The 26,064-nt window shown below is 45.0% G+C and overlaps 1 protein-coding gene across 2 annotated transcripts in view; it reads left to right on the forward strand.

The window, feature by feature from the left end:
- LOC147670609 (grancalcin-like) overlaps window positions 1-26,064 on the forward strand; it is a 185,499-nt gene that overhangs the window by 35,161 nt on the left and 124,274 nt on the right. For both annotated transcript variants that reach the window (XR_015303646.1, XM_086948133.1), the window contains exon 3: window positions 22,369-22,438. Coding sequence is in view for 1 of the 2 variants with exons in the window: in XM_086948133.1 (XP_086804259.1) it covers window positions 22,369-22,438 (70 nt within the window). In the remaining variant the exon portion in view is untranslated. The remainder of the gene's footprint in view (window positions 1-22,368; window positions 22,439-26,064) is intronic.

Here is a 26,064-nt window from a genome sequence, read left to right on the forward strand (position 1 = left end):
GGCTCCCACAGCCGCACTCTAGAAAACAAAAGATATTTAGCAAGATGGAGCACTTGCTAAATACATCGGCGGCGCAAATGCTCTTGGTCATGTGTGCACGCCACAGACACAACAGTGCGTGCTCCGGGGCACGGAGGTGCGCGGGCGCCCAGGCGCGCGGGTTCGTGGGAACACAGCTCCCCACTACTTCAGAAAGGATTGCCAGTTTCATTGCCTACAATCTCAGGATGACCCTACTCACCCTGGTGAATAAAATCTTTATTCTCAGTCTCACATCTCAAATAATTGGGAGCACATGCCACCATTGTATCAGTTTTCACTTCTATTCTAGTTCAGTACTTAACTAATTCGTATTTTATCTTTCAGGTATGTTAATTTTTGATCGTTTTCAGTGACCTAATTGTGCCTGTAATTCACTGAAAAAAATCAAAGGTTAAAGTGGAGTTCTACGTGAGGAAGTTGGTAAGATTTAAAAAGCCTTGGAAATAGACCGAACAAGCATCTGCAATGCAATTGGTCTCGCAATTGCGCACATTTGAGATGTTGGTATTGTAAATGACAATGCCTTTTTATTTATGTTTCGGTTTTTAAAACCTAAATAAAAGGCATTGCCAATTACAATGGCATTGGCTTAAACTCTCGCAAATGCGCAACCTATTGCATTCCAAATGCTTGAAGGCATTGTTCAGTTGCCCCCTTCTGTCTCCCATGGCCCCTTAAGAGCTCCCTGTTTGCTACAAGTTAAGTAAACAAGCAGGTGGTCACAGCTGCACATGAGATCCGCTAAACAGTAAGAGAAGCTCATTAAAGAAAATAGTGTTTACATAGTAGACAAAAGAAGACTTACTGCATCACAATCTAAGTAAAAGGGCCAGTCCTCATGTGAGGTTACAAATGAAAACCGGGTGGTACTAAGCAAGGACTAACAAGACTAATAACGAATCGTAAGCCGCATTTTCGAGACAATGTGACAAATCTGGGCAGAGAGTGTTCAAGGCTTCAAGTACATAATACAATACAGCATGGCTCGCAGAGCGGCACTTGCCCTGCCCAGGTTCGACCTAAAAAGGCACTATGGTTTAAAAACAAAAAACCAGGGAAGTTTACCAGTTATACTTTCATATATTTGAGATGTCATCAGTGACGTTTGGTCCTAAGCTGTGCATCACAGCAGTACAATCTATACTTGACATTTACATAGAACAGCAAATGTTTCAGTCGCTGCTTGACAAATCATCCTGAAACTTCAAGACAGAGCTGAGGTTGGTGAACTGTATTTATGCTTTTGGGAAAGTTTGTCAAAAAGCACCAACGTTAATAGTAAAACATAAAAGCCATATTACTTTAGAACCTCTTCACTCTCGTATAACTACACAGTGGTGACCGCCACTATGTAATTTATATGTATGCGTTTACTCCAATATAGGTTTAGATTTTTAGTTTTGTGACTTAAAATAGGGTCAGACTTCGCCGTACAGAATCCGAACATGGGAGCGTTGCAGAGAGGCCACTCGCTGGACACTTCCATACAGCAGGAGTGGGTGAGACTCAAACCACAACTTTGGGGCCTGGTGGGCTTGTTGCTAACGGTGCAGCAGCACCATAAATTCCTAACAATTCTGATGGGAGAGGTCTGGAGTACGACCTAATAGTTTGCATTCCCTGGTGTGACCACCCGTGAATAAGAGCATAATCCTGAACACGTTAAGCAAAGGAGGGTGGGACAGGGATTCGCCAGACAACTAAGAATTTTCTGGCCTCAAGGGGGATTTTGTTATTGTATTTGAATGTCACATCTCTTGGCATGTGTTCAAATTAGAAATAACATATTACTTTTCACTCTAAAAGCAAATATTTGGCTGTGCATTGATTTACAACAATCGTGCAGACTATTCTCTCTAAATACTCCATGAAGCAGACATTTTGGGACTCTCTGAAATGGATCTGCTCTTTTTTTTTAATAAGAGGAAACCTTCAACGCCTGAAGGAACACAATCTTATTTGTTGAGCCCCGTAGGGCTTCTCGCTCAACCCATCGCTCTTCATCATTGACACAACCCCCTCTTGCCAACGTCCTACAAGCTCACAACATAAACATCCTTAAGCTGATGACATGCAACTGATACTGTCCATCTCACACAACTCTCAGCACGAAGAATACTTGTCCCACATCCATGACAAAAGTAGGCAACTGAATGAAATCCTGTTGCCTCAAATTGAATACTCTGGCAGGATCAAGATGGTAGTCTTTAGCAAGAATGCTTTGCATTAGCAATCGCCTAGTGGCCCACAGACCTTGGACTCACTCCATGCTTGCTAGCGGGAAACCTTAAAATCATCATAGACCGTGGTCTTAACCTTTCAAGTGGCTACCAGCCCACACCACAAAAACGAAAGCCCAAGCCCTAATCACAGCAGACTACTCTACGAACACACCCTGTACGCAGGTATTACAAACCAGCTCACAAGAAGACTGCAAACCATCCAATCGGAACAGTGAGACTAGCCCTCGGCCGCCTACGCCGAGACCACTTTGCACTACTGTAAAAAAGTGGCTCTGCACTGAACCTTACTTTGGTGAAGTATATACAGAGTCCACAGTCCCCAGAGGTATGGCAGAGGTTAAAGTTATATAACCGTACTCTCTAAAGTGGTAGCATGGTCGAGCAGTAAGGCCGTATCAGAGGACAGTGTAAAGCTTTTGTTGTACACAGTCAGCAAATGGTCTCACGCACTCAAGAACTGACTCTAGGCCAATAGTTTTATATATAAAAATCTATAGTTGTTTATGTTAGAACCTCAAGTAGGTACCATAAATGCTTTCTCAGAATGAGATGTGGCACGCCGCTTCACACTGAGAGACTGCTGTTTTCGCTCTGTACTCGGAGGACAGGAGTGAATTCCCTATTTTCATTAAATTGACCCAGACATCACCGGCTTGGGTTGCATACTTTCTTTATCGACCTTAAGGACTGGGCTTATGGACTTTGTGAATTAGAGACGACTTGGAGAATACTTGGAATCGATATAAGAGTTGATGCTGGTTACGGACTAAGGCATACCTCTTAACATTTCAACATAACCCCTCCTTTTTTACTTACATGCCCTGACTGTCTTTTGGTCATCACGACCAAGACCAAACACGTGTTGGCAGCGACTTAAATTCTTTATTGGTGAAGATTGGACTCAATTGAAAATGAAAATAAATGAAGATGAAATGAAGAAACTTTGAATTCTTGGATTTGATATTTGTTTCTCGATATTGAAGGACTCTTAGCTCAGGATATATTGTCTGTTTTATAACTTTACACTTGTGGCTTGTTTATATGTCACATTGTTTGATTCTGGCTGGGTGACCAGGACCTTATCCTTTGAGCTTATCGAGCATTGTATTACTAGGATTTCTTCCCAGCGCAATCTACCCTCACTCACCTGTCCGTTTTTGTTGTAGGTACCATAAATACTTTCTCAGAATGAGATGTTGCAATTGAATACTTTCAAATAGCAGTTGACTTTTAAATGCAATAGATACAGTTGTTGAAATATGCAACACAAGTTAAACACAAAATAACATTGAGCTCAATGGGAAGTTTTAAGTAAGTGCAATAAAATCACTTTACACTTTTTTTTTCTCTTACTTGGGGCTGGATCCTGGATTCAGCCCTGGTGCATTTCCTGTAAACAGTTGAAAGATCATTTTTGTTACACAGGTGATTTTTAAGGAGTATTTGTAAGTTTTGAAAATCAACACTTTGCTTGGTTTTCACCAAAATTTCTTCAATGTAATCCTATGGAGGAAAATCAAGTTAATTGTAAGTTATTTATGAATACTTTTTAGGTTCAGTGCTGGGCTCAGATACAGCACTGTGATGTCTCCTGATAGCAGGTGAGTAATTTCGTTTTTGTTCGACCGATTTTTGAGGACTATTTCAAAGATTCAAAACCCAACACTTGGACGAAATTTCAAGTGAAAACCATCCAATGTTACCCTATCGAGAAAATAAAGTTATCGGTCTTTGGGTAAGTACTCGACTGGCAGAGTTACGATTCTGGGGTAAGACTAATATGGTTGCTTTGTGGCGAAAGGATTCGAGGCGGACATTTTTGGGGGGGATATTTTACTTTCCAGAATTAAATGTTGAAGCAGGTTTGCTAGTATCTTCATTCAGTGACATCTGTTACCCATTGGACTACTTTTCCTTTAGGTAGTAAACATTTCTTAACTCTGAGGAAAGACTTCCCTTCAATCTGAACAATTTTGTGTGCTGTACTTTCCAAACGCTCACTGAAAATGCTGTGTAGACTGTTTCAATCCGAGGGCTCGCCTGAGAGCTTAAAGTGAGAGACTATATGGGGTGAAGGATATATCTTTAAAAATGAAGGCCGACTGTGTCAACTTGTGTGGGATACCTTTTACGGTAGCCTGTGAGGGCAGCAGGAACCTGTGTCCGTAGTTGAGTGGGGACAAGAGCCTAGCCTGAAGATGGTATTGGAAATCATTTGGGAGACAGGCGCACAGTGCCCTTAAGAGCATGAGAATGATGAACCCTTTGGCAACATTTTGGGATTTTCAGAAAGTTAACCTAGGAGTGTACTCTGGCAGTTGATTACCATTGGGTTTGTAACTCACTTTTTCCAGTTTTCTTTTTGTTGACTTTATTTGCTGTTGGATCTCCAGGTACATTTAATACTCATGTTGCTGAAACCCGGTTTTCTTCCACGAACTCCCTTTCTATACACCGGCCTTTAAATCTGTTTTTTATCTTGTAACATTTGCTTTGCATTCAACGGCAGAGATCAAATGCCTGGCACTGTCTTTCAAGGGCGCTTGTTTACTTTTCTTTCTCGTTAAAATTGAGAGGATTGGGGGCAGGAAATTTTTTTCTAGCACATGACAACATTTAAATTGTCAGTATTTCAAAATCTATTAGAATTGAGAAAAAACATGAAACATATTTGTTATTTCTGAAGTGTATTGGAAACAAATACTTTAATATGATCATTACCCTAGGTGATGCACTTTCCGCACTTGTGCACTGTACAGTTTTGTTAGTAAACCTGTATGTCTAAGCAAATGTAATGGTCATTTCCATTGAAAATGTGCTTTCTGTAATGGCAGTGCGCTACCAGATCATGGCATACTCTGCTCTACGCCACACCACTCTGCACCACCCCACACCACTCTGCACCCTGTCATTTCATGCTATGCCTCTCTCAGTGCTGGCTGCCCATCCGTAAACGGATTGTTTTTAAGGCATTAACTTTGGCCTACAAAGCTCTTCATGCGGTGGGAGCGAAGTACCTCCAAAGGAGACTTGCCTTTTACCATCCGGCTCGCTCTCTCAGGTCAGAATCTCTGTTCCTGGTGTCTGTGCCGCGAGTGAAGAGAGCCCGCATTGGAGGCCGCTCCTTCGGACTGGTGGCGCCACAGTTGTGGAACACCTTGCCGCTAACACTCCGGGAAGCCACCAGCCTACTTGCATTTAGGAAAGGCCTCAAAACTTGGCTGTTTACCCTTTAGGCTGTTCTGCTGTTCTTAGTTTTCTTTCTGCATTTCACCTTGTTTTTTTATACTGTGTTGTGTTATTTTGCTGTAGGTCTCCTTATTTAAAGTGCCGGGACACACTTTTTGAGTAGCCGTGCGCTATACAAAAACAAATATAACATAACATAACCCTACCCCGAGCCACTATACGCCAATGGGCTCCCTTCGCAGACTCCATCACCAACATGATCACACTGCATTCCATCACCTCCAACGATTTCATGCTACTAGGAGACCTCAACATCCACCTCGACAACTGCTTGGACCCCAACTCCGCCGCCCTCCTGGACAACCTCCACACCCTTGAACTCAAGCAGATTGTACCGGAACCAATGCACACAGCTGGTCGCATCCTGGATCCAGTTTTTCACAGCAGGCAACTCCATCACCTTAAGCCACACCTCCGAACTCCCTTGGACGGACCACCACTGTTAACTTCACCTTCAAATATTGTCAGCATCTGCTCCAACACAGGAATTGGAACAATATCCCCGGCCTCCAGATCGCCACCTCCCTCAGCAGCTCTGCTCCCACCACCACTGGCTAGTACCCCACCGCCCGCACCCTACACAACTGGATCACCGACTGCACCAACACCATGATCCCCCCCCCCCCCCCCCCCCTCCCCCCCATCTCCTCAAAGCCTCCAAGCCCGAAAGCCAGCTGGTTCTCCACCAAACTCTGGGACTGTAGACAACTTGAAAAATTGTGGAGGAACTCCAAAACCATGACCACTTCAAAACAGCTACCAGCCCACCACAAGCTCATCAGGCTCTCCAGGAAAGAAGCACTTCTGGATGGAATCTCCACCAATACCCACAACCGCAAGGAACTATTTGGCATCATCAAAGATCACCCAACCGCGAGTCCACAGACATCACCCCCTCCCAGGACCTCTGCGACAGACTCCGCACTTTCTTCCACCACAAAGTCAAGACCATCTAAGACAATTTTGTCTCCAACCCCTACGAGGAATACCCTCTCGCTGCTCCCAACCGAACGCAACCGACACTAAACAGCTGGACAGCCCTTAGCATCGAAGACACACTGAGGATAATGAAGAGCACCCACTCCGGGGCCCCCACGGACCCTTGCCCCCCACCACATCTACCGGAAAGCCGCAGACCTCATTGCTCCCGAACTTCAACAAATCAACAGCTCCTTCGCTGTCCTGAAAAAAACAATCAGCGAGCCCCCCAGACCTCAAGAATTTCAGACTGATCAACCCACTCCCTTTTCCGGCCAAAGTCATGGAAAAAGCTGCCAACCCGCTGCCTTCATCAAAGAAAACAATATCCTCAATCCCTCCCAATCAGGTTTCAAGAAGAACCACAGCACAGAAACAACACTCCTCTGAGCAACAGACTACATCCGCACCCTCCTCGACAAAGAGACTGGGGCCCCTCATCCTCTTTGACCTCTCCAGGTCATTAGACCCTGTCTCACATTGCACCCTAGCCCGCAGACTCCATGCTGTGGGTATCCGGAACAAGGCCCTCGACTGGATCCTATCTTTTTTCTACAGTAGAATTTAACGAGTCAGACTCTCGCCATTCTGCTCGGAACCAAAACCAACCACCTGCGGTGTCCCACAAGGATCCTCAATCAGCCCGACCCTGTTACAAATCTACATGGCCCCGCTCGCAGCCATCGCCAGATCCCACGGACTCTGCATCCAATCATATGCAGGCGACACCCAACTCATTCTCTCCCTAAACAACAAACCGAACATCACCAACCGCAACTTTCAAGACTGAATGGAAGCAGTCGCCAGATGGATGTAGAGCAACTGCCGTCAACTCAACACAGACGAAACCGAGCTACTCCACATGGGGCCACACCCCCAAAACACCTGGTGGCCCCACCCTCTGGGACCCCGTCCCCACAGACCATGCATGCATGCAACCTAGGGACCATCCTGGACTCCGAACTCAAAATGGACCGCCAGGTCCCCTCCATCAACTCCTCCTGCTACCACACACTCTGCCTACTCTGCAAGACCTTTAAGTGGAAAACAGTCGCATACACCCTCATCAGCAATTTGGTTCAACAAGAACCTCACCCGCAAACTCAGAACTCCGCCGTCAGACTAGTCCTCAACCTACCACGCTACTGCCACATCAGCCAACACCTACGGACCTTGCACTGGCTTCCCTTAGAGAGGCGGATCACCTTAAGCTTCTCACCCACGCACTGCCTCGCGTTCCATGCTTCCGAGCGTTCTCTCCGCTCGGCACAACTCTAACTCCCAACCGTACCTCGAATCAAGAAAAGCAGAACCGGAGGGCGCTCCTTCTCCCTCCTCGCGGCAAAGGCATGGATCCACCTCCGACAAACCGCATCGCTCCCCACATTCCTAAAGGACCTCAAGACCTGGCTCTTCGATGCAACTGAGTGACCCTGCAGGTTCGGTGGACCCACCCCTACCTTCCCTCAGCGCCTTGACACCCGTTCCGGGGGAGTAGCCCGCGCTATACAAACCTATGATTGATTGACACCACTCCAGTCTAGACCACACCAATCTACCCTGCACAACTCCACTATCCGTCCCTGTAATCTGAAACACTGCACTCTGTGCTAGTAAACTGCAGGCTATTTCGCTTTCCTCTAACACTCCGCTGCATGCCCCTGCAATTTATGCCAATAGACTGTACGTCGCTAATCTACACTGCTCTCTACACCACTTTATGCCGTTATACTGTATGCGATTGTACGCCACTTCACTATACACTGAAATGCTCTACTCTGGCCCTCCGCCATGCTCTACTCTGGGGGGCCCCCTGGCCTTCTCTACTCTGGGGGGGGGGGGGGGGGGGAGGCCCTGGCCTGCTCTACTCTGGGGGGGGGGGGGGGGCTGGCCTGCTCCACTCTGGGGGGGGGGCCTGGCCTGCTCTACTTTGGGGGGGCCGGGCCTGCTCTACCCATCTCTACTCTGGCCCCCCCCCATCTCTACTCTGGCCCCCCCCCCATCTCTACTCTGGGCCCCCCCCCCCCCATCTCTACTCTGGGCCCCCCCCCTCTACTCTGGGCCCCCCCCCCCCCCATCTCTACTCTGGCCCCCCCCCCCCATCTCTACTCTGGGCCCCCTTCCTGCTGTACTCTGGGCCCCCTTCCTGCTGTACTCTGGGCCCCCTTCCTGCTGTACTCTGGGCCCCCTTCCTGCTGTACTCTGGCCCCCCCCCCCCCTGCTCTACTCTGGGCCCCCCCCCCTGCTCTACTCTGGGCCCCCCCCCCTGCTCTACTCTGGGCCCCCCCCCCTGCTCTACTCTGGCCCCCCCCCCCCCTACTCTGGGCCCCCCCCCCTGGCTCTACTCTGGGCCCCCCCCCCTGGCTCTACTCTGGGCCCCCCCCCTGCTCTACTCTGCCCCCCCCCCCCCCCCCCCCCCCCTCGCCCTGCTACACTCTTGCCTCTGAAGTAAGTCTTTTGGAAGCCTGGTCAAGGAAGATGCAACCTTTTCACACCCTAGTAGGGACGACACTTATGTAGTTTAATAGTGCAAACTCTCTAAATATCCCTTTGCACACAAAAATGTCCCTTTTAAATGCATCTAAAAAACATTTGAACTGATTGGTGTGGATGCCGACCGCAAGTTTTTTTTGTTGCTTTTTTTTTTTTTTTTTTTTTTTTTTACTGTTACTGAGTTACGTGGTATTAATGTTGGTAATAGAAGGCCAGTGTTAATCATGAGTAAACTAAACAATCGCCAAATAAGCTTATACTCTGACTTTTCTTTTGTGCTGGTAGAGAATACCTTTTAGATTCACTCACCCATTTCCACCACTCTTTTGCAGGTAGCCTTTTTTTTTATTTTTTGCACAATTCATGAATGAGAAATCTAATCAATACTTTCCTGGCTTTAATATTTCCGAGTGTTAAGTTTGGGTCTGAAATTGGGTTGTCTGAAGTAGTACCTGATTGTTGCAGGCATCAAATACTTGAGAATGTGTCATACCCAGTAGGTTTTGATTGCAAACTGGAGGTATAGGCTGTTTGAAGAGGTTTTAAGAAAGTTCCTGTCGCTCTTAACCAACAAACTACAACAAAGGCTAAAGTCCTTCCTGTTGTTTCCAATGCAGGCTTGATGTTCCACACCTAAACCTATACTGAATCTTCACATGTTATGGGATCGACTTTTGAGGTATGCAAACCTTCTGTGGCAGCATCTAAAGTGTAGGAGGTAAGAATCCTTTAGCCTTGTATGGAAAAGATTTTCTGTAAAAGGCTACTGCTTTCTGAATGCACACCATTTTATGAAGATACCTAATTTAACGTCTTTACTCCTGTTACGACAGGTAAAGTGTGCAAGAGAGTCAATTGAAGTTTGGGCGAGCCCCTAAATTCGTGAATCCGCATTCAGTGTGGCTACAAATTTCCTGAGTGCAAACTGGGTTTAATCTCTTGGATTACACCAGGCAGTTCACTCTCTAGATACATGTGTTCGTTTCTGCAGATTAATATAGGGCCATAACTTTTATCGGAAATATTTTCCAGAACCATAATAAATATAGCATTATTGCTATTCAGACGGGTCTTTATCATTTTGGCACCCTTCACGATTTTACGGGATGAACCAGCTTCATAATCATTGTTAATCTGTGATTGTTTTGCAACAGTGATACGAGTACCCATGTAGTAGTTCTGTAGGATATAAAGCAAGACGTTAACTTTCTTGTATAAATTAAATCAAATTGTCGGGAATTTATTTCTTATTTACTTGTAATGCATAAAACACTGTTGTGACGAGCCTGGGCATCAGATAAAAGTGCCCAAAAAACACCAAGGTGGGGATGTATTGTTTTTCTGGTGCACTAGCTGGGCATGTCTTTGCTAGTGCGATAGCTTGAGTGGCTGAAAAATGTGTGTTTTAGTTGTCCTTCAAAGCCCTTAAGAATAAGGTGTAAGTGGAGCCGGTGTCTGCGGAGTTGCTTCACCGTGACCAGCTATACTGCAACTCTGGAAACTTGGAGGAAAAAGCACAGTTGAAATGAAATAAGACCTAATCACAGTGTCCCCACCTGTTTGGGGATTTCCTGAGGCGGAAGCCGGGTACCCACGTAATTTCTTGCTCGCACTTTTAAAATTTGCACATTTGTTATTGGAAATTATTTTAAATTGTTTTTACCTGCACACGCGCCTCCCGCACCTCCAGAACAGCTGACTAGGTGTTGCTTGGAGAAGGACACGAACACCGGGCCCACACCACTGAAGCCTCCTTCTTGGGGGTCATTTGTTTGGTATGGCGGGCTAGTTGTTGCAGCCGATCTGGTATATTGCCCTATAAAATGAGCATACCTTCTCGGGTGCGCTGCCGGTGCGCCAAAGGCGAGCCCGCCTGCGCCTGTCCGAGCCAGACCGAGGCGGGAGAGGCTGCTCAATTCATCCCCGAGGCCACATCCTCCTCCTGACACATCTACTTGGCAAGCATGCTGCGAGAGATAAGATCAACCGCCCCCGATAAGTACGGAGGGGGGAGTTGTGGTGGCCTCTCATTCCCTGCTATTTTAGAGGGCCTTCTGGCCTGCATAAAAAAATTAATTTCAAAGCTTTTTCACCTCTCATCCGGTCATTAAGCCCCTAAAAGGCCACACTCCAAAGCATAACATATCGAAATACATCCTATGTAATGTCAGGTCCCTGGTAAAACATCCTTTCGAGATCTGGGACCTCCTTTCCATTCACTTCCCCGATGTATGTTTCATTACAGAAACGTGGCTAACTCATACGCATCACCATGCTATTAATCTAGCCATGCCAGCTGATTACAAATGTATTTACTTAAACAGAACTAGGAAATCAGGGGGCGGTATAGTGATTGCTTTCAAGAGTAATTTAAAAGTGCAATAGCTCTCAACGTTGAGTGTCACTATTACGGAATTAGGAATTTTTAGAGTCACTATCTCGCCATGCACATCCTGGGATGGGGCACTATTATATCGGCACCAAAACAAACTTTATCAATCATTTGATAAAAACCTATGGCCACCCACGCGTTGGCCTCTAGTAATTTCACTCTTCTGGGGGATTTTAATTTTCATGGGGAAGACACAACAAACCCTGATGTCTTGAAGCTCACTTCCACCTTCAGCAGCCATTGCTGAACTCCTCTTATCGCAGGACCTAGACCTAATCATCTTGACTGAAACGTGGCTAACTGAATCCTCGACACCCATAATGGACATTCTGGTTCCTCCCAACTTCCACATTATTAGGCACGACAGAACAGGCCAAATAGGTGGCGGAATCGCATGCATATACAAAAACAACCTCTCTGTTCAGAAAGTCAATTCCACATCCTTGCCATCCCCAACATCCTGTGAATACATCTGCCTCAACATCATCAGTGAGGGCAAACCGATATGCACTCTGCACAGCATATACCACCCACCCAGGGACAACCTCACCTTCTCCCAACAAATCATGGATATGATCTCAACCAATTCCGGTCGCCAGCTCACCCAAATATACCTTGGTGACTTCAACCTCCACTGGAATGACAGCAGCGACGCAGTGGTAAACAGTCTAAAAAATTTCCTCGATGCCCTGAACCTCACCCAAATATGCAACAGTCCGACCCATGTGAAAGGCTCCATCATCGACCTGATCATCTCCAAGGAGCAATCTATCCAACTTGAATCCATCCAACCTTGTGACTGGTCGGATCACCACATTATCACATTCTTTATCAACGAAAAAATCAAAGTCAACCCGGTGCAGCTCTCCAAGCCCAAGGTCTGGAAAAGAAACACGAAAAAGCTCAACCCTGGCTCTCTGCCCCCTAACAGCTGCAATCTCCTACTCCCTCCTGCAGGCGCCTCGGACGTCCAAACCTTGACTGACCACTATCTCAACACTATGACTTCGATAATCAATGAGGCTGCACCTATGCAACTAAAAAGAGTCGCCACTAAAATCTCCAAACCATGGTACGACGGGAGTCTCAACGAAGATAGAAGAGACATGCGAATGGCAGAACGGGCCTGGAGATCAGCCCCCTCTGCAGTGCACCTAAAAGAGTTGAAGAAGAAGAGAAACGCCTACTTCAGGAAAATAAAACGCTCAAAATCGGACTTCTTCCGCCTCCAACTTAACCAAGCAAAGAACCGCCCGAGAAAACTGTTTGAGCTAATCAAATCACAATCCAAAGAGCCACCACAACCACTCAACACTGGGAGTGTGGTACCCTCATGTGAAGACTTCGCTGCCTTCTTTACCCAAAAAACCGACAAAATAAAAAGCGATCTCCTCACTGACGCAAGCCTCTACTCCAAACCCAAATGCCCAGCACCCGTTGAACCAAAAAACAATGCGACATGGTCAACCTTTGACACATATTCGGAAGAAGAAATTGGCAAATTACTTAGCACCCTGAAACCTTCCAATCACCTCACGGACCCCCTCCCTGCCTTCGCAGTAAAAGACTTTACCCCACTGATTCTCCCTCTCTGGACTAAAATCATCAACAGCTCTCTCCAACAAGGAAGCATACCTGACTCCCTCAAAGTTGGTCAGGTCACACCTCTACTAAAGAAACCAACAGCCGACCCCGCGGATCTCAACAACTACCGTCCCATCACCAATATCCCCACTCTCGCCAAACTGCTGGAAAAATGTGCACAACTACAATTGACTAAACACATTGAACAATTCGATCTCCTCAACCCTCACCAATCAGGTTTCCGAGCAGGACACAGCACAGAAACGGCTATGACTCACATAATTGACGACGCACTTCAAATGCTAGACCAAAATGATACCTGCCTCCTCATCCTTCTCGATCTCTCCTCCGCATTCGACACCGTTAAACATGAGAATCTAACAGAACTACTAAACAAAAGAATGGGCTTATCTGGAACTGTCCTCAAATGGTTCACTTCCTTTCTCCGCAACAGGACGCAGAAATTCAAGAGCAACAACCTGATGTCCACGCCAGTACCTGTAACGCTAGGCGTCCCCCAAGGATCTTCTCTATCCCCAACCTTGTTCAACCTAGTCATGGAACCGCTCACCACTCTGCTACAAGAATCCAATGTACACTTTCACATGTATGCCGATGACACCCAACTCTACCTCAAACTGCAATCTCCCAATGACATCCTGCTCCTGAACTCAACGATCAGATGCACCCAATCCTGGCTTGCCGACAATCACCTCAAACTCAATGCCCTGAAAACAGAGTTCCTTCTGATCGCACCTCCATCGAAGATAACCACCACTCAACATTGGCTTAAACTCCTAACCGCACTCAATGTCCAACCCACCATCGTGGAATCAGCAAAATCTTTAGGCATAACACTCGACACCAATCTCAACATGCAGCAACATGTCAGCAAAGCTACTAAGGGAGCGAACTTCCAGATCAATACTTTGAGGAAACTTAAACCCTACCTCCCAGCCAAAGACTTCCAAACAGCGGTGCAAACACTAGTCATCCCACGAATTGAATACGGCATCACCTCCCTCTGCGGACTCCCACTAACTACAACTGCACCACTAAAAGCATCTCTAAATGCTGCAGCGAGACTTATCACGGGGTCAAAAAAGCACTCCCACATCACCCCTGACTTGAAATCCTTGAATTGGTTGCCGTTTGAAGCCAGAATACATTTGAAAATAGCCTGCATGACACACAAGGCTGTACACCTAAACTCACCCGGCTACCTTGCTCAGAAATTGACAATCTCTGGGGGAACCAGAAACACGAGGGGCGCAAACAATCTTCTGTTGAAACCTCGAAGATTCCGGAAGGAGAAAACATACAAGCGCTCTTTCTCAGGAATGGCGCCTAGGATTTGGAACTCACTCCCTCCCGAAACCAGGCTTCTCTCTTCCACTACACTCTTCAAAAAAGAAGTAAAAGCTATCCTCATGGCTAAATTCACCTGTACTACTATCTCGAACCCTATCAACACCCTGCGATGATCTTTATTACTTGCTTGACCACTTATCTATTTGTACGAGCTGTCTTATCACCCACTTGACTGCTTTGCAGCCACCCAATTGTATTATTTGTATTGTATGATCTACTGATTTACGTATTTGACTTTGTTCCCTCATGTTCCCTTCTGTACTCTGTGAACTATCGACCTACCTATTTGACTGTGTTCCCTCATGTGCTCTTCTATGTAAAGCGCTCTGATATCTGCAAAGATCTTGTTCGCGCTATATAAAACTCTGAAAATAAAAATAAAATAAAATCGGTTTAGTACAAAGGGTAAGTGGTCCTACTCATGGTGCTGGCCACACATTAGACCTTATTTTTTTCAAACTCAGAAGTCGTAAGAGTATCTTCCTAACTCTCCTTGATATGGACAGACCATTTTATGATCCAATTCTCCCTCCAGCTCCAGGCCAAAATGGACGTCTCGACCATACCCTCCCCCCCCCCCCCCCCCCCCCCCCAAGAAACCGCCAAAACATAGCAAAAATAGACCTTGGAAAAAATGTACTCTGGAAACCTTTAACAACTTTTAACCAACTATGGGTAGATCCAGGTAAACCCCAGCAGGATCCCACCGATTTGCTGGATACTTTTAACTCCATTCTGGAAAAAACATTTGATGTAACAATACCAGTGAAAAAGAGCACCTCGGCTGCCTGCCCCCTGGTACTCGGGCGACCTAAAAAATGAAAAATAACGATGTAAAGCGTTAGAACGACGCTGGAGGACAAAAAACACTCTGGATAAACAAGCTTACAAATCATCTCTATTTATTACACTACCACCAACTAATCCAAGCAGCCAGATGCTTTTATCTCCGCAATCAAATAGAACAAGCGGAAAATTCGGCGAAAACACTCCTTAATATAGTTAAGGATTTTTCCTTCCCACCTGCATGTAAACAGTCACCGTCCCAATCGCAACTACTATGTGACTCGATAGCAACATTTTTCCAGGACAAAATTGCCACAATCTATTCTAATTTCCCGACTGTGAGCCCACCCATTACTGACCCTACATGGTCCGGAGACAACTGCCAGACATCAACTACTGGCACCTCAATCCGTTAGCTCACATCTCGATTGAAGAGATTAATAACTTACTTCGGGTTGTGAAATTCGGTTCTCCAGCAGATCTATGCCCTCCAAGTACCAATGCCTTTCTCTCTCCCACTTGTGCCCCTTTAATTCAATTTTTTTTAACTCCTCCATTCATACGGGCTATATTCCACCCACCTCGAAGGAAGAGTTTGTGCACCCCATTCTGAAGAAAACATCTGCAGACCCCCAGGTGCTAGGGAAATTACAGACCCATATCCTTGTTGCCACTATTGGGAAAACCCCTAGAATCGGCGATAAACGAATAACTTAGCCACTACCTGGAAGACAATAAAATCCTTGATCCTTCCCAGTCAGGCTTCAGCACAGAAACAGACATTCTGGCTGTTACTGACTCGTTACAACTCGCCCTCGACGCCAGAGGCTCTATGATACTGATCCTTTTAGATCACTGCGCAGCTTTTGATACTATATACTCAATTGCTGGCGGAGAGACTACTGGAGTGTGGCATCGGGTTATGGCCCTAAAATGGCTAAGGAATTTCCTTACGGACAGATGCCAAACTACCATTCTTGGCTCTTTCAAATCTCAAAAGTTTCCGCTAGATAAGGGCGTTCCACAAGGCTCGTGCCCGAGCCTCACACTCTTTAACGTTTATGTGGCCCCCCTAGCGAAAATTGTGCAACCTTTCGGCTTCAAGATAGTCTCATATGCTGACGATACACAGCTGCTATTTTTGATCGGCTAAAACCGTATGGATGAGAAATCTCGGTTCTCACGAGGAATGCTGGCTATCTCGGAGTGGATGAGGGAACGATGCCTCCAGCTTAACCCGGGAAAAACTGAACTTATGCTCCTGGGTAGAGTTGCCCACTACTGGTCAGCCGACTGGTGGCCAGCAGAGCTGAACGAGGCCCCCTCCTCCTCAGTTAAAAACTTGGGTATCCAACCAGACCACAAACTTTCTATTAAAGATTACATCAAATCCATAGCAGGGTCATGTTACTACAGCCTCCGGCTGCTATGCAAAACTCTCCCCAAAACTCTCCCCTATTTACCTTAAGAACATAGCAGAACCGGAGTTCAGGCTTTGGTCATGAGCAAACTTGACTACGGGAATGCATTGTTGGCCGAAGTAGGAGATACAGCGTTCGCCAAACTGCAGGCGATTCAAAATACTGCAGCCAGGATGGTTCTGAACCGCCCCCCAGGATTTCCTTCTCTTCCCCTGCTTAGAGAACTCCACTGGTTGCCAGTGAAAGAGTTCTTTTTAAGACCTGTTGTCGCTCCTTCAAAGCCCTCAAAGGGGTTGGCCCCCGTTATCTACAAGAGAAGCTACACAAGTATACATCTGAATAGAACGTTAGATCAAACTCCCAGGCCCTCCTCAGGGTCCCACGTATCCGCTTGAGCCGTACAGGAGGCAGAGCCTTCTCATACGTTGCCCCCAAACTTTGAAACTCGCTACCTGAGGCGTTGCGAAAATCAACATTTCTCCAGTGCCGCAGTTGAATTACTCATCCTGACCCGCTATGTCTACCCCCAGGTTAAGCGCCGAGATGCCACCGGGTGATTCATGCGCTGTACAAGAATCATATAACATAACTTGAAAAATGTGGGATATGTAGTTTTGGCTTATGGTATAGGAGTGCACTTATGATGGAGGATCTCAAAACTTACCATTCTGCAGTGACAGTGAAAATATGACTGAAAACACTGGGTTATGGAGAACTTTTTTATTTGTTTATTTTTTGAGTGAACTATTTGCTGACATTTGAACGTCCGCCAATTTCGAACGTCTTCCAATTTCATTGTGATGTATGGGATGGCCAAGAAACATGCAATTGGGGAGTTCTGGTGAAGCATTTTTTTTCCCCCAGTAGTATTCTAGTAAAAAGGTTGTTACCGAAACGATCATTTCCAGGATAATAAATGCAAGAATTTCTTTACCCCAATTTTTTTGAATAAAGAAACAATGGTTTTTAGTCTGAAAAGTCCCTTTTTATCTATCTTCACTGATGTACAGAAAGAGTTTGAGGTCAGAGGGCCTCAATTAATGTTGGTAGTTGTAACATCCGTTCCATTTTCATCATGCAGTTTCCAAAAAGTTTATTATCTACGCTTCTTGGAAGAGAAATAAAATCACTGTTCTAATATAGAGTTTTGATAATGGGGATGCTATGGACTCGGAATAAGAAGACTCAAAGTTCAACGTATCTATCCCAGAAATAGTAACATTGCAAAAAATCCTCAATGATAAATCATTGAGTGATTTCGGTTTTGGGACCCTGTTGAATTAGAACAGCGGATAGGCTAGCATCAAATTGAGAATTGTTTTGGGAGGCGGTACATGGAGAGAAACAGTGCTATCCCATGCAAGTAAGGTGCAATCTGCCTTCCTTTTAGTCTTTTTTTGTTTTTCTGACTTTGTGTTGGTGGTTTTAGGACTCTGGGCACTTCAGCACTGCTGTCCAGTGTAAAGTGCGTGTGCTTTCTGTGGTAAACCTGGTAAGATATGTCTGCACCGATTTGGTGTATTTAATTTACTTGTCAGTCCCTTGTAAAGTGGTATCTCGGATACCCAGGGCCAGCAAATTAAATCCTACTGGTGGGCTTGCAGTACAGAATCACTGGTGCTTGTATATACATTTTTGTATGCCCCTATAAGACGCCATTGTTCACCTCGTAATAGTGTCAAATTGTTGTATGGCTTGTAGCCTTATTAAATCTTTTTCAATTTGATCTGATCAATAGCTTTAAATCCCACCCCCTTTTAAGGCCATATTTTTTTATGTTGCTTTTATCTCTCCCCATATTGACCTGAATTGCTGATGCAGTGATCTATGTTTAAGAGTCTTTGAGGAAATAAAGCACAGGATTGCAAACTATTTGCATCACTCATCAAATTATCTCTTCCCCCCCCCCCCCCCCGTTTAACAATCTATATTTTCCAAAACTAATTATAGACAATTTATTAACCCATTGATGCCATGTCTGGCCTTTGTACAAGTCATCTCTGCCCCCCTTTTTAATTTTTCTATTTCTCTTAACACGATTCGGATGCTTTTGTAGCCCATTTTGTTCAAGGTTTTTGTTTTCCAGAAAGGTAATGTATCTAGTGCATGTTTATAGCAGCAACGTTGTCCTTTCTTGTGTGTTCTCTATTCCACCCCTTTGGTTAGCGATTGAAATGTTGACTCTAGTGCTGATAAACCAGCTTGGCGAGTTTGAATATATTCTTGCCAGAAACCGGATATGTTTTACCATGAAACAGGTAAAGAATGACTGACTACAAAACTACTGCTTGGACAGAGTTTTCGGATTGCTGCTGGGGCGTGTTCCTGTGTGAACTCAGAATAAGTTTTAAAACCCAGCCTACTGGTATTCATTTGATTTGTATTTAGTGTTTTTTTCTTTTTTATGCCAGTGATCTTATTAGATTTGATTTGCGTTGCAGAGAATCTTTTATCTCGATCATTTGTTGAAGAGACTTCAGCCTTCATGAGTTGAGTGGTGTGAAGAGGACACCAGGTGGGATTATCAAGTAGAAGTTAAAGATAATAATTCGCAATTTGTAGCTAAACACTGCATTGCATTGCTTTGCAAAGTATGGGTCATTTATGTGTTCGTCTATTAAGGATATCAAGAAATTATCAAACACTGATTTATTGTTAATGTTTCATCCTGCATCTTCCTCTGCAGGCATATTTATCTGCCTTATTGGGTTCAGACTTTAGTTTATTAAAAAAAAACAGTGCTGTTTAGAAGGGATGCAGGCATCCGGCTGAAACCTAATTATAGTCCTAATCGCAGCCTAGAAAATGGAATGCAGACTGACTCCCATCATTTCGTTTTGCCTTTTTTTTACTCACTAGGAGAATTAAAAATAAAACTGCTTCTTGAATGTCTACATTCCAAGAGATGATGGAATTGCTACTTTTTGTGTTTGAAGTAAACCTTTAGAGTGCTATTTTCACCTTACTTCGGATAAGTAGTTTGTACTGCCAATTTGAATGTTGCCCAAATATTAATGCCTGAAGCAGCCATTGAAAAGTCAAGAAGCCTTGGCTGATCGTAACAGTTTTTTTTTCTTCTGAAATCTATTAACTTGAACGGTGAATTTTAGAAGTGGGCTGTATGATTGTAACCTTGTGAGGCGTTGTGGGCAAGTGAGAAAAATAAGTATGAATTTGGTGGTCCAACATGAGTTGTCTGGGAGCTGTTGGAGGATATAGCGTTGTTGGTACTGCCCGCTATCACGACTCATTTCCTGCTATTATGAGTTGAAGCACTGCTTTGTTACAAAAATGCTGGGCCCATGATTAGCTAGTCAATTATTGAATGCAATGCCATATTTTCAAGCCTTTTCTGTGCCCCTATTTACTTTGTACTGCAATGAGACGAATGAGTCTTGAGACTAATTTGGCTTTACTAGGTGCATTCTTGCCTTGACTGTAAATCTTTCTGGAAAAAATAGTTATTGGTATTACATCGCTTTTAAGTTGTTCTTTATTCATTTATTTACTTGACGGGTTGTCCTGCCTCCCTTCTTTTCTGATGTGCTGTGATATGGGCTTTAATAGCACTTTAAATCTGTAGAACTAGTGAGCTCTTCGTACCCAATAACGATCCAGTTGACCATTGCTTGTAATGCCTTTATTGGAGCTGTACTTGAATAACTTTTTTTGAATTAACTTCAAACCCTGCACTGAAGACTGCTTCCCAAGCTTTTGCTAACCCGTATCATGTAATTCTCTAAAACCAGTTTCATACCCTTTGAGGCTTTTAACATGCAATAATAGCATTATCTCCTTTAAGGTCCCTCGGCTACCGGATAATTCTTCTTAATCATTGGGTCTCCACCTGGGTTTTTAACCACTGGGTTCTCATGCAGAGCCACACATCTTTTATTGGGCAGCATGGCCACTGGCTACCCCCAGAGTAAAGATCCTAGTTTTATTTTTTGAGCTTGCCAAAGTTGATAAACTAACTGCATATTCATTTGAACTTTCCCCTCAATTATACTTTTGAATGTAGGAATAAAACCCAGACCACTGCATCAACTGTCTTTAAAAATGTGTTTTCCGTCTCCGACCTGAAGAAAGAAGTTCCGGAGAAACCTCAGTCTTAGTGGAGGATACATTTTATCCATCCTTCTACAACACCTCTGTCCTTAATTGATTTGGTCCAGTTCAGAGCATGCCTTCCCAAGAGGTCTGTAATGTCGCTTTAAGAGCTAACTGGAGGATTGGCAGTTGACTCCTCTTGGAAAACGTTTCTAGCATTTCCTTGGGACCCTGTAAACACAGATCGTGGTGGGGGGGAAGAGGGGGAGTCTTTACCTAACCAAGAATTGAGTAATTGTTATACGGATTTTCCTCAAGCTTGTTGCCGACATATATGTAGATACTAATCCGTTAATAAAGATTAAATCCACTCCTACTTGTGCTAGTACGAGAACAATTTGAGAGTTTGTTGTTTTTGACAGCTGTGTTGCGATTGCATGATTTTGTGAGCGTTAGAGTAGGTGGGGGTGGTGGGAGACTGTAGTGAAGAAGAGATCTAGTGTATTTGTTAGATACACACTAATTGTTTTCACATGCCCAAGAATGAGTAATGATCACGTTAACACAATCTTTGATTGCTTTATGTAAGACTCTTTAAAGAGAGCATAACTGACACATCATTAAAGAGTATGAACTCATAACGTTCTGAAACATCCAACGGTTTACCAGTTATGGAGATTCATGAAAATCAAATGCCCATCACTCACATGTACAAATTGGCTACATCTTGGTGTCTACGAATAGATTTTTTTTAATGAACATTATGCAATATAGAGATGCTTAAACACCAAAGTTGTCGACAAGTGGCTATAAATGTAACCCCCATTGCTTTAGCCCCTTCTGTCCCCCATCACATAAGACGGATGCACTGAAGCTGCCATTCCGAGAAACTCAACAATATGCAGAGCATCATACATCGTGTTTTACTAAGTTAATATACAGTAAATGATTTGTGTGCAGTCGTCGGTTTTTGACATTTGTCTTTCTTTTGACTAACTTGTCATGGTGGTTTAGCAACTTTTATAGTCTGCTATGAATCCCACTAACCCCGCTTGTGTACCCGGATCATGGGATTATCTACCTTTTTGATGTTCATACGGGCAGGTAGAATTTGCAAACCATTTTCATCCGCCTGTCGTCGTAATTCTTATGCCACCCACCACCCGCATGGCAAATGGCCCAAAAATGCCTGGACCTAACCATTCTTTTCCCACTTTAAACATAACTTGTGGTTTCTTTTGTTGCCACTAGAGATACCACAGATTATAAGCAGTATGCGTCTGAGGAGAAACCCAGGTAAAGACTGGGCCCATGTGTCGTCCCCCCCCCCCCAACATTTATGTGTTATGGCCAGGAAATAATAGATGCCTTTATGAAACCAGTGATAAGATTTGGAATATTTTCTGTAAAGTTTCTTGGTCCTGTGTGAAGCTTCCGATCCCATCATGGGATTCTCTAACGAAAATAAAGTGCAACTTAAACTAGGCTTCTCCTGTAACTGTTGTGCAAATTCTCTGCTTTGTGGACTAAATTAGTATGCATAATTATACAAGATTTAAGCAAAACAAAATAGAAGGCCTCTCATATTAGTAATTTGAGATCAGCGCTGTGAGACTGTCAATTTATTTGTTTTGGTGCATTGCAAGGCATTTTTACAATTCAGTCTGTCTCAATGGTATTAAATTAACCTGAAACCAAACAAGTTACCATTTGCGCATATATATTGAGCACAAATGTAAATGTTTTCTCTGTCTTTCAGGATGGGGAAGTTGATGCAGAAGAACTTCAAAGATGTTTAACACAGTCTGGAATCCATGGATCCTATTCACGTAAGACGAGTGTTGCAATGTTGACAATTATTAATATTTGTCCTTCCATCATTTCTGTTACTCTATTAGCAGTTTTATTCGTAAGTAGTAGCAGTAGTAATTATCTCTTCCACGCCCAGCAGTTCCCATCCAATCTTCTCAAAAATCCCTGGAGCCGTCCCCTCCTATACCAATTCACAGATCTTTTGTTGCCAGGTGAGACGCCAAAGGTGAGAACCTGAATGTGTGAGTGTTCATCAGGTCTGGTTCGAGTTTATGGCAGTAGTGAGGAGCCTTATAATATGTTCATCTCTGTAAGGAGGAACCTTGTACAGCTTTCTACCAATTTGAAACGCCACAAAATTTGACACCAATTCATAATTTGCACCCCAAATTCAGCATATTTAATTCATATATTTTATTAAACCTAAAGCTTTAAAAAACAAAATGCTCAACATGCTCCTGGATTACCAGGAAGAACATTGTCCTTACTGTAGCTATTTGATTCAGAGGCTGCAGATTTCTCAGAATGCAGCAGCTAGAATGATAAATGCAATTCCTTTTCGACAACCTGTTATCCCACATTTAAAATGTTTGCACTGGTTACTAGTGTCTAAATGCATTGAATTTAAAGCATTTGTCTTCATCCACAGAGCTTTGTTTCCAAAAAAGGTCCTGTTAAAGTTAGGAAAAGACTTGAGCCTTACCAACAATCTAGATCTCTTAGATCCAACAACTGTATGCTGCTTTAGGTCGTAAGGCCAGAATAGGTGGCAGGTCTTTTACTTACCTCACTTCCAAACTTTGGAATAATATTCCTTTAATTCTACAGTATCCATTTTTAAAAAGCCATTCAAGACCTGTCTTTGTCATTAGATTTTAATGATCTTTAGTTTTAGGTAGCATAAGGTTACTTATTTTGCTGAGACCTGGGATACTCCTTGCAGCAGCTGTTCGCTGTATAAATGGCATTATTATTTTTGGTTGTTTTTGTTATTAAACTACATAAAGAAGTAAAGACCTCACTCTTGTAGGGTTCGATTTTGAGTAGAGCCATAAACCTCAATTCTCGGCATTTAGTACTTGGCCACCAGTTCAGAGCTGTGAAGCAGATTGGAATCTGAATTTCAGTATTGTGAGCCTTAGATGCCTAAAAAGTTAGCAAAAAAGACTTGTTTATTTCACTCGGAGGAGAGCCTGACTATGTGATTAAAATACTGCCGGAGGTGTCGAGGTCTTGACTGGGATTGCCGCACAGAGAACGGTTTGTGGGAGTGCAAAGGTAACTTTTCATGAGGAGAGACAAAGTGAGAGAATACAGGTTTTGGGACCCTGTTGAATTAGAACAGCGGATAGGCTAGCATCAAATTGAGAATTGTTTCTGTTTTGTGAGGGGGTACATGGAGAGAAACAGTGCTATCCCATGCAAGTAAGGTGCAATCTGCCTTCCTTTTAGTCTTTTTTTGTTTTTCTGACTTTGTGTTGGTGGTTTTAGGACTCAGGGCACTTCAGCACTGCTGTCCAGTGTAAAGTGCGTGTGCTTTCTGTGGTAAAGATGATGGTAAGATTGGTCTGCACCGATTTGGTGTATTTAATTTACTTGTCAGTCCCATGTAAAGTGGTATCTCGGATACCCAGGTCCAGTAAATTAAATGCTACTGGTGGGCTTGCAGCACTGATTGCGCCACCAAAGTAGCCTTTCAAACCTCTCAGGCCTCTGCAGGGCCTGGGTGCACAGTTTACTGCTGCTGTGACGTGGCACCTAAAGTGCGTGCCACGTCTGTGACCCCCCTTTTACTGCATGTCAATCACCCCTAAGGTAGGCCCTAGCTAGCCCTATGGGCAGGGTGCATTGTTGGCAAAAAGTAGGACATGTTCCTTAAGTGCGTGACATGTCCTGGTAGTGACAAACCACCATTTTGGTTTCTCATTGCTGTGAGGCTGCCCTCTCATAGGAATGCATTGGGTATTAGTTTCAGTGGTAATCCCGGATATGAGAGTAGCAGCCTGGTCAAGTTTGTAATAGTGATAATAAATGCTGCGTAATGGTGTGCACAGATTTAGGATCACTATTTTAGAAATGCCACTTTTAGAAGATGGCATTTCTGTGTGCTATGTGTCTTTGCCTGGATCTTGTGTAGTGCATGTCCTGGCTCTGGAGTGACCGGGGCTGGTGAGGTGTGTGGGTCCAGAGGGGCTGGGTGAGTCAGCGCTAGGCTGAATGGCCAGATCTGCATTTGGAGCAGTGGGAGGAGTAGCTCCTGATCCTGAATAGGTCTATGCCTGCCTTGTTCAAGGCTGGCTCCGCCCCCCTGTGGTGTCTGAGGACAGAGGCCAACTTGACAAAGGAGGGCGTCAGCACTGTAAACAAAGTGCTTCAGTACCCCCCAGAGCCAGTTGGGACTGGTTCCCCAAGCACTGTGCCAGGGTTGAACAAAGACAAAACATAGTATAAATATTGGGGCTGGGACCCCATGTAAGGTGTGCTGTTTTAGGTGCTTGGTTGTACCTGCTGGGCCCCAGGAGGAACCCGCACGAGGGACTGCCCCTCTGCTGGAGAGCCCTGTGAGCTGGCCTGCCTGGGCCCAGCCCTGCCCTGCCCTGTGGTCTTTGGGGCTTAGCATGTGGGGAGCGCTTAGGATGCTGTACTGCTTAGTCTGTCCCCCAAGGAGAGCGCACTCGGCGCAAGGAGGGCACTGCTCAGATCAGGGGGAGCGCAGGCTGATCGCAGGCTGATCGCTAATTTCTTTCCCTTTGAGCCCTATAAGTGGGCTCACCCATGCCAAAGTGCAGCAGGCACCGGAGCCTGCAAATGACTATCCCTGTTACCGAGGGAATCTTGGTCGGGATTGCCCAAGTTCAGAGGATGCAGGTGGCCTTGACCTCTCCTCTGAGCCTGGGTTCCTTTCCCCTCCTGCTGGGGCCATGGAGGAGGGCGCTACATACTGTGGTGCTCCGTAGAGCAGCTGAGGCCCTTGGCCTGCCTATGGCAACTCAAAACTAACCTCACTGAAGTCCTTCAGCTAGCGGCAAGCTCTATGGAGCCTCTGCTGCCGTTCAATGAGGCTTTAACTGATGTGTTGATGGGCACCTGGTCGAGGCCAGCCACGTCGGCCCCCGTGGATAAGAACGTGGCCAGGCATCATCGCCCTGCCCCGGGTGACACTGCCTTTTTAATGACTCGCCCAACTCCGGAGAGCCTGGTCATCCAAGCCTCCACCTCCCAAAGCGCATTCCCTACTGCCCAGCCGGATAAGTAATCTAAGAAGCTGGAACAGTTTGGCAAGGAACTGTTTTCCTCTGCCATCTTGGGGACACAGTCGGTGAACGCCGCATGCCTCTTGCACCGTTACTCTCACACTGTGTGGGACACAGTTGCGCAGACGCTGCCTCAATGTCCGGAAGAACTTCGGGCAGTGCTTTTCCAAGCTGGAACTGAGGGGAAAGATGCCGCAAAGTTCTCCATCCGGGCTGGACTGGACACAGCGGACTCGCTGGGTAGGACAATTTCCCCCACAGTGGCCCTCCGTCGCCACGCCTGGTTACGGTCCACGGGGTTCTCGGGGGATCTTCAGAGTTCTTACGGACATGTCTTCTGATGGTACCTGCCTGTTTGGCGATAAGGCAGATCGTGCGCTTGAGCGTTT

This window comes from Lissotriton vulgaris, unplaced genomic scaffold (genome assembly GCF_964263255.1).
Source record: "Lissotriton vulgaris unplaced genomic scaffold, aLisVul1.2 SCAFFOLD_901, whole genome shotgun sequence".
Classification (NCBI taxonomy): Eukaryota; Metazoa; Chordata; class Amphibia; order Caudata; family Salamandridae; genus Lissotriton; species Lissotriton vulgaris.